At 48.0% G+C, this 9672-nt stretch overlaps 1 protein-coding gene across 1 annotated transcript in view; it reads right to left on the bottom strand.

The window, feature by feature from the left end:
- Positions 1-2233: 2233 nt before the first annotated feature.
- LOC116519264 (amyloid-beta A4 precursor protein-binding family A member 2-like) overlaps positions 2234-9672 on the bottom strand; it is a 9470-nt gene continuing 2031 nt past the window's right edge. Inside the window, exons 2-5 of the mRNA XM_032233100.1 lie at positions 9254-9466; positions 8606-8725; positions 3575-3715; positions 2234-2305 (exon numbers count right to left, since the gene is read on the bottom strand). Of these exons, the coding sequence (XP_032088991.1) occupies positions 2234-2305; positions 3575-3715; positions 8606-8725; positions 9254-9466 (546 nt within the window). The remainder of the gene's footprint in view (positions 2306-3574; positions 3716-8605; positions 8726-9253; positions 9467-9672) is intronic.

Raw genomic sequence — 9672 nt, 5'->3', positions numbered from 1 at the left:
CCCTCCTACCTCTCCCCAATTGTCTTGAGGAAACCCATGTGAACATCTCCTTCAGTGAAAACACAACTTATATCACCCCATGATGTCTGGCTATGCTGGCTAGAAATCATAGAAGGTGAAATCTAACCCACCTGGTCTCCTCCCCACTCTCTACGGTAGGAGCTTCAAAGGTTTGGAGAGCAAAATAGTCCACCAGACCTCCAGCAAACCACCATGTTTGGAAAGTGCCTTTTGAGCATGAAGCTACAGTGACCTCCAGTGGAGCACCAAGGAAGTTGAGATGCTCACCCACCGGTGCTCCTCAGCAAGGCCAACATCGCAGAGGCCAAACAATGCATTTCTCTACAGCAAGCCTTGCCCTTTGCCAAGACACGGTGTGTGCCCATCAGGGGTGGGTTTCTCGCCCCGTTCCAACCGGTTCGGTTGGAACGGGGCCGGCGGCGTCCTCGTGCACGCGCGCAGTGCACTCATGCGTACTAGCGTCTGTCCGATGCTCCAGCTGCTCCTGGAGGATCGCGCAGGCGCTGTTTGCGTCCTGCACATGCGTGGAAGCGCAGAACTAGTCAAAACGGGGTAAGGAGCACGGGCGGGCGGGCGGGCCCTTCGCCGTTCCCGGAAGTTACTTACTTCCGGGTTCGCCGACCAACCGGTTCGCGGGGACCGCCGCGAACCGGTTGAAACCCGCCCCTGGTGCCCATCTTCCCAGGTGTTCTTTCAAAGGGGGCTTAGATGCCAGCAGCCTTGCAAAACAACCAAGCGAAGCTGCCTTGTTTCATTACTCCAGGTTTATTAGTGAGTATAGATTAGTTCTCTCCTAAGGTCCCTTGCATGCAAAACAGCTCTACTTTAGAGTAGAGTAATGGTACGGTTTTTGTTATGGTAGGCAAAGGCTTTCCTTTTTTTTGGTCACAGTGTCATTTTTTTTTTCCTTCGACCACAGGAGAGAGGAAAAGAAAATCCAGACGAAAAGAGTTACATTAGTTGACATTTATCTCGTAATAATGAACACATGGGTACTATTCCTTGGCGTATGGCTGCCACAAATCTTAATACTGCAGATGGCAAAAGATTCTGCATTCGGCCTCACCGTTTACATTCAGACATGTTGGCTCAGGAGAATCGAAGACAGACAGAACGATATTAAACATTTCGATATAAAAAAGTCGCAGTTAAGCATGGCTTTCCTAGAGCGAGCTGAAGTCCAGCGAAAGGGTGATATGGAAGGTGGTGGGACGAGAAAAAGAGGACCCTTATTATTTCCCTGGTTTTCCCGGACTTGCCAAAAAAAACCCTCTAGGAACGGTATTCTCAGCGTTAAAAAGGTTTGGGTTCTCCAAAAAACAGAAATGTATCTCATTGAAATAAATATCCCCCATTCGTATTGCAAAGATTCTTTCGCTTTTTTTGTGTGTGTGTTTTCTTGGCAGGGATATTAAGAATTCCCCCCCCCCCAAAAAAATGCGTTGTTATTGTAGGTTTTTTTTTCCATATCACTCACATTCACTCTGAAATCTTTCTACTTCACATACAAATCACGTCTCATCAAAAGTCACGTGACAATAAGGATACCAATGACAACAGCAGGGTATTTTTTCTCATTTGATAGCAATGGACATTCTCCCACCGCAAAACCTCCCTCCTGCGCCCCCCACCCTTTGAAACCCCTTCTCAGTCATTGCAACAACCCCTCCCCGGCGCCCACTGTGTTGGGAAGGTGGAGTCCAGCGGGAGCCTCCCCACGGGGAAAGAGCCGCGTAGTTTCCGTAGGCGCGTTCACGCGTGCCTCGTGGCTGAAGGTGGCAGAGACGGACAGAAGACGATGGACATGCTGGAATCACCTTAAGAGTAAAGCATTCGAAGTACGTAGTAAGTGTTCTCTCTGCAGCCAGAAGGTTCAAACAGCCATGGGACTTGATCAGCTTCGTGGTGGACTTCATCCTGAGTCGTGAAGATGGAGATTGCCGATCACGTGGCTGGGGAGATGATGTCTGTGGGTTATTGGCCATAACAAGAACGTCATCATCTCTTGGCGAGGTTTTTAAAGGAGAGGCGGAGGTAAACTAAGAAACAAATTCAACAGAAAAAAGGCAAAGGAACTGGATCCACCGAGTGTCCAGCATATCCAGTTTTGGGTTCGAACCGTGCCCTTTTCCTACAAAATACAACATTTCTCTGGAAGTTGAAGCTGAGGCAGCAGGAGATGGTTTGCTGGAGGAGCAGCCGAGCTCCCCTTTTAGATGTAGAGGGGAGTTTCTTGACCGGTTAGCAGCCGGAACATGGCAGCAGGCATTGTCTTCATGTGAATCTGTTGGGAAGAGAATTGGGGGTGATGAGGAGGGACTGGAGGCTTCATTCCCCATGGTTGGACCTTGGATATGGCCAAGCTAACTATCAACAACCAAGGCAGAGATGGAAAATACGTCTTCCTAAAGCTATGGCCAGCCACAGTATACCTAACACCTAACGGTTATCATCCCCCTTCTGAAGTTCTGATTCCCAGGAGCTCAAGGCAGGCTATGCAGGCCAAAAAAAATGTAGGGGGAGCAGCTAGTTTCCCCCTGAGGGACCCAATGCTGACCTTGATGGACAGATATGGATAAAGGTGGAAAGACCATTTCCAAGGTTCTGAAGTATCGCCCCTAAGTAGAGGACCCTTCTTAATGGGATCTTGGAGCTGTGGTGGTGCAGTGGTTAAAATGCAGGATTGCAGGCTGACTGCCCAGTGGCAGGAGTTCGATCCTGACCAGCTCAAAGTTGACTCAGCCTTCCATCCTTTCGAGGTGGGTAAAATGAGGACCCAGATTGTTGGGGGCAAGAGGCTGACTCTGTAAACCGCTTAGAGAGGGCTGTAAAGCAGTATATAAGCCTAAGTGCTATTGCTTGTGTCCTTCCTTCCATCCTTCCTTCCATCCTTCCTTCTTCCATCCTTCCTTCCTTCCGTCCTTCCTTCCTTGCTTCCCAGTGGCTAGAATGCAGCATTGCAGGCTGACTCTGCCCACTGCCAGCACTTTGATCCTGACTGGCTCAAGGTTGACTTAGCCTTCCATCCTTTCGAGGTGGGTAAAAGGAGGACCCAGATTGCTGGGGGCAAGAGGCTGATTCTATAAACCACTTAGAGAGGGCTGTAAAGCAGTATATAAGTCTAAGTGCTATTGATAGTGTCCTTCCTTCTTTCCTTCCTTCCTTCCTTCCTTCCTTCCTTCCTTCCTTCCCAGTGGCTAGAATGCAGCATTGCAGGCTGACTCTGCCCACAGTCTGGAGTTCGATCCTGACTGGCTCAAGGTTGACTCAGCCTTCCATCCTTCCGAGGTGGGTAAAAGGAGGACCCTGATTGTTGGGGGCAAAAGGCTGACTCTGTAAACCGCTTACAGAGCATTGTAAAGCAGTATATAAGTCTAAGAGCTATTATTATCTTCCTTCATCTGCTCTGCCATCCTAACTATGGGGCAACTTGTGAAGTTTGGTTTAACCTTCCTGGTCCGGTTGCCTTGCCTGGAATGTACTGATGATAACAAGGGATCAAAAACACTTCTATCCCTATCACTGCTTTAAAAACAATGCTGGGAAGACTCACCTCTCCTACGGAGTTGGACAAGGCTTGGACAATCTTCTCATGAGCCGTAGCGACGACACTTTGACCGTTGATCTCGATAATGCGATGTCCTACCCGGACCCCTCCTCTCTCTGCAATCCCACCTCGCATCAAGCTGCAGATCTGGGCGGAGGAAAGGAGGGATGTTCAATGAAATGGAAAAGGGGCAATTTTGGCCGGAAGGGTTAGAAATAATAGGAAGTTCTTTTTTTTCTTCTTAGCTATCACGCTACAGAAATTAGGCACTTCCCTTAGTTGATGGATTCAGTATTCTGCCATCTATACTCACTTTTACCGCCGTCACCCCCTGCTTTCGGAAGGTGGACCAGGAGAGGACAAAAGCTACTCAACGTTAGAAAACTGAGATGGTCTCAATGAGCAAGGTCAACCCAACGTCGACAGGGAAGGAAGTTGTTGAAGCAGAGTTTATCTTAGGTTTCAACGTTCGCCAGGATGGTGCCTGAAGCCATGAAATGGAGCACTGATAAGGGAGCACTAGTTGGGTTGCCAGCCAACAACCAAGCTCAGAGATCACCAAGGCCTCCCCAAGCTCTGATGGTGCCTCCTTAGCACAGCCCAGAGCTCCTGATTGATCAGGAAATGATCTCCCAGGTTCCAGCCCTCCAGGGCCTCTCTCCTAATTGAACAGAATTTCTAATCTGCCTTCATCTGCTCCGTGCAGTGAAGGAGAACGAGAGCCAGGGGCCTCTCCTAAAGCCCCCTCATCCTCGTGCTTTCAAATGTGTGCTTTCCCCAAAGGAAACCCCACACTTCCTGTGAGTGCCAGCTGTAGAAGAGCGTAGAAATGGTTGCTATGGGAATAGGTCCCTATGCAGACACAAAGTGCATACAAATGGGCTTTAATTCCTGTTCTTGGATGCATCCTGACTTTTGAGAGAAGCAGCTTCTTTTAAAAAGCCTGTTAGGAAGTCGATACGGTGCACCAAATAGGCTTGAAGGTTTGAAGCAGGTTCCTGGAGAACGTGGACCTTCCCGCGGCCTGGCACCCAATTTTACTGACATTGGAAGAAGAGATATTAGGTTCAGGAAGAGGAAGAGGAAGAAGAAGCTTCAAGGTGCTATTAGTCACCCATAAAGCCCTTCATGGCAGTGGATCTGGATACTTGAGAGACCGCCTTCTGCCAATTACCTCCCTGCGACCAATTAGATCTCATAGATTGGGCCTCCTCCGTATTCCATCGGCCAGCCAGTGCCGGCTGGCAACCACAAGGAGGAGGGCCTTCTCAGTAGTAGCCCCGACCCTTTGGAACGAACTCCCCGTGGAGATTCGTACCCTCACCACCGTCCAGGCGTTCCGCACAGCCCTTAAGAACTGGCTAGCCCGTCAGGCCTGGGGATAAGGATAGCCGCCCCTCCCGAATGATGAATGTATGTTGCTTATTACTTTTATTCTATGTGTCTACGTCATTGTTTGTATTCCCCCTCCCTGATTTTATGTGAGCCGCCCTGAGTCCCCTCAGGGAAAAGGGCGGCCTACAAATGTTAATAAACATCTACAAAACAAACATCTACAAAAAACAGAAGAAGAAGAAGAAGAAGAAGAAGAAGAGGAGGAGGAGGAGGAGGAGGAGGAGGAGGAGGAGGAGGAAGAGAAGAAGAAGAAGAGGGGGAGGAGGAGGAAGAGAAGAAGAAGAAGAGGAGAAGGAGGAGGAGAAGAAGAAGAGGAGGAGGAGAAGGAGGAGGAGAAGAAGAAGAGGAGGAGGAGGAGGAGGAGGAGGAGGAGGAGGAAGAGAAGAAGAAGAAGAAGAGGAGGAGGAGGAGGAGGAGGAAGAGAAGAAGAAGAAGAGGAGGAGGAGGAGGAGGAGGAAGAGAAGAAGAAGAAGAAGAGGAGGAGGAGGAGGAGGAGGAGGAAGAGAAGAAGAAGAAGAAGAAGAGGAGGAGGAGGAGGAGGAGGAGGAGGAGGAAGAAGAAGAAGAAGAAGAAGAGGAGGAGGAGGAGGAGGAGGAGGAGGAAGAGAAGAAGAAGAAGAAGAGGAGGAGGAGGAGGAGGAGGAGGAGGAGGAGGAGGAAGAGAAGAAGAAGAGGAGAAGGAGGAGGAGAAGAAGAAGAGGAGGAGAAGGAGAAGAAGAAGAGGAGGAGGAGGAGGAGAAGAAGAAGAAGAAGAAGAAGAAGAAGAAGAAGAAGAAGAAGAAGAAGAAGAAGAAGAAGAAGAAGAAGAAGAAGAAGAAGAAGAAGAAGAAGAAGAAGAAGGAGGAGGAGGAGGAGGAGGAGGAGAAGAGGTTAAAGAATGGGTGATTTAGGGGGCAAAGAATTCAGATGATCATATACAGATGGACCCATGGAAAACACATGATCAAAAGGCTTGATTTTTACATTATCTTAGGATCTGCAATTTCTTTTTTTTTTCTTTTTTCTTTCTTTTTTCCTTGCTTACTTTATATTAGTTGGTATTCGTTTTTATCTTCTTTTTAAAACATTTCAATAAAAATCCTATTTATTAAAAAAAAAAACCATCTGGCTTTTCCTGTTATTCTAATAATGCAAGAAATTTTAAAAAATGGTTTTGTTTATTTGCGAGCCAAATTTCCTACGGAAAAAACTCCAAGCAGTGTGGTCTTTATAGCAACCCCTCCCCGGGACGGGGGGATTTCTCAGCTCCTGAAGTGCTGTAGAAATCCCGTCCTATTGCAGGACATCAATCTGAGGTTTCCGTGTAGAAGTAACAGCTGCAAAGAGCAAATTGTGGGTTAGATTTCTGCGCCAGGAGCCGATGCCTATTTTCCTTAATTGTGAATATATGTTATAGCCACTAGATGGTACTAAGCGACAATTAAAAAGAGGGCTAGAGGATGATAAAGACCATCTTGAAGCCATCTGGTGATTCTATATGGGTGGCCAAAGCTGCATAAGACTTCTGGCACAAACATCTGGACTGGAAGCATCTCCTTTTAAAGGGGGAGGAGCCAGTAACCTCACCTAAAGAACCAAATGTGAGCCTCAATGGCCCCCCTCTCCCTATACAGTAAAGGTTCCCCTCGCAGACATGTGCTAGTCGTTCCTGACTCTAGGGGGCAGTGCTCATCTCCATTTCAAAGCCGAAGAGCCAGCGCTACTGAAGACATCTCCGTGGTCATGCGGCCGGCATGAATCAACGCTGAAGGCGCACGGAACGCTGTTCCCACCAAGGGTGGTTCCTATTTTTCTACTTGCATTTTTTTACGTGCTTTCGAACTGCTAGGTTGGCAGAAGCTGGGACAAGTACAGGAGCTCACTCCGTTACACGACACTAGGGATTCGAACCGCCCAACTGCCAACCTTTCTGATCGACAAGCTAGGGACTTTCAATTTCCTTCAAATTGTAGCTTTCATTAGATGTTGTGGCCCGGCAGGAGCCATTGTAGCTGCCACCAGACTCTGACAGCGAGGGGCCCTATGAGTCAGCCCTGGAGGATGTGGAGGACCCTGGACAGGGTTCCGACTCCGAGCAGGCCACAGAGAGACTGGTTGGCCACCAGGTGGCGCCTGAGGGGAGGAGACGAGAGAGACTGATCCAGAAACCACCTGTGAGTTGTTCGGGGATGCACGCCGTCGAAGGGCTACTCGGCGTCAAGAACAACTACGTAATTACAGGAGGTAATTACGCTCAGCTGATGCTCATTAAGATCCTCTCCCGATTATAAAAGAGACTGCTTGGGCCACGCCTTTCTTGCAGAAGACTAACGAGAAACAAACTTGGCAGGCTGGATTGCTGCCAGAGTTTGTTTGCATTGCTGCCAAGGTTTGTAGGACTTGCTGCCAAAGTGCTTATCTCTTTGTTTATTTGGCTTTCAGCCAACGAGAGTCTGGCCTTATTAAAAAAAACATTCTCATTTACGTTTGTCTCGGCTTTCGTTCCTGGACGGAGGAGGGGGGGGGTCAGAACAGTGCCCTTTCGCGGTTCCTTTTCAGGAACCAGCCAGTTACCCTAGATGTGATCAAGAGCTTAAGGAACCTCCCAAGGTACCTATATCAGGAGGCAGGGGGAGGAGAGAAATACATGTGATGACCTAATGCCAACGCCACAACGTAGATGACCTCAACAGAAGACATCAGGACATAACTGTGGCCATTGCATGATGACCCCACTTGGCTATGGAGTCCTTTTGGTGTCGTGATAGTTGGCCATGGGCCATGCTGGACCTTCTTTGAATGCTCCCACATGCTTTATTCTTCCTCTCATGTGGGTGAATGTTACAAATGCAATGACCAAACTTGGAATCTGTTGTTCCTGATCAGGTCAGAACTGTAAATAAAAATGTGGATTTCTTAATTCTGACCTGTTTAGGATCTAGGACTAAAACATCACCTGAACCTGTTGTGACTCAGCAGATGTCTTCTGTGAGTCTTTTCAGGATGCAAGATTAACACTGCAGCTGGGGCTCGTGAGTGGCGTGTTCTGGGGATAAAAGGACGGATGGTGCCACGCCCTAGTTGCAAGAATCAACGTTCCTTGGTTCGTTCAACATCGTTTGATCATCAGTCGTGGTTTATGTAAGATTCACTTGGATAAGTGCTTTGTATTTCTATAAACCTGATTCATAGAGACTTTGGAAGAAGTGCTTTGCTTTCGTTTTGTTCAACTTGAGTTGCCGTAAGAGGGATTTTTTTTGTATTCTGTTATCTGGTCAGAGACTGTATTTATGTTATTTTTGGGCTTGAAGCCAGTCTGAGCCGAGAACTGATAAAGAAAAGTCCTTTTAAGTTTGTCTGCCTGCCGTTTGTTAACGAGCCGTGAAGGGGGGACAGAACAGAACCCAACTGTTAATTGACTTACTCTACCCACTGGAAAGAAAGTGGAGAAGGCACCAGCTCTGAATATCATCCAGGTGCTCCCTGCAAGACAGGTGAAGGCACCAACAATTGTGAGGACAGCTACTTTCTGTGGCAGACTACCATGGCTTCTCTTCCAGGATTTGTCCACAAGACAAGAATTGGGTTGCCCTCTTCTGTGGAGGAAAAGTTGCTTTCCCGGCCCAACTTTTCATACCAGGACTGAAAGAATGAAGAGACTCACAATTCCATTCTGAACACTGAAACCCAGCTGGTATTTCAGATCCGGGCGCTTGATGAGGACAGTGGTGACAGGAGGGCAACTGACAATGTTCAACTTCACTTGCGTCTGATTCTTAAGACCCTGCGGAAGATACTCAACGTTAGCAATAAATCTCATCAAGCAAAGCAAGTTAGACCAGGTGGCCATCGAACTCCAGACTGTGGGCAGAGTCAGCCTGCAATGCTGCATTCTAGCCACTGGGGAGAAAGGAAGGAAGGAAGGAAGGAAGGAAGGAAGGAAGGAAGGAAGGAAGGAAGGAAGGAAGGAAGGAAGGAAGGAAGGAAGGAAGGAAAGGACACTAGCAATAGCACTTAGACTTATATACTGCTTTACAGCCCTCTCTAAGCGGTTTACAGAGTCAGCATATTGCCCCCAACAACAATCCGGGTCCTCATTTCACCCACCTCGGAAGGATGGAAGGCTGAGTCAACCTTGAGCCTGGTGGGATTTGAACAGCCGAACTGCCGAACTAGCAGTCAGCTGAAGTAACCTGCAGTGCTGCACTCTAACCACTGTGCCACCTCGGCTCTTATAGGAGGGATTAACGTTGGAAGCCAACTAGAGTCCTTCCATCCTCCCAGATGACACAGATAAGGACAGACGGGGTACCTTAATGATTCCTTGGCAGGTTGCTAAAGGAAGGCCGACTAAACTGGTCCCATTAATGGACATGATCTGGTCTCCGATGCTGAGCTTTCCTGAACGGGCGGCTGGCCCTCCATTCATCATGTTGGCCAGGATGACTGTGGGCAAAATGGAGCCCCAACCAGATTCCACCACCACCACACCAAGGATCTCCCCCTTGTGCTTGGCCAGCTGCAGCTGGAAGGCAAAAGAGCAGAGCGAAGGAATGCTTCTTTTAAAAAAAAAGTTTTAAAATTTTTTTTGTCTCTTATATATAGTACAGGTTACACATTCACATCGTAATTATTGTTATTTATCTTTTCTCACTTTTACATATTTGTTTTTCCATATAAAGGTTAAGATTTACATTCTGGGTGGCTTTGCTTACACCTATTTTGTATTAT

Source organism: Thamnophis elegans, chromosome 16 (genome assembly GCF_009769535.1).
Source record: "Thamnophis elegans isolate rThaEle1 chromosome 16, rThaEle1.pri, whole genome shotgun sequence".
Classification (NCBI taxonomy): Eukaryota; Metazoa; Chordata; class Lepidosauria; order Squamata; family Colubridae; genus Thamnophis; species Thamnophis elegans.
This window is presented reverse-complemented; position numbering and strand designations above follow the sequence as displayed.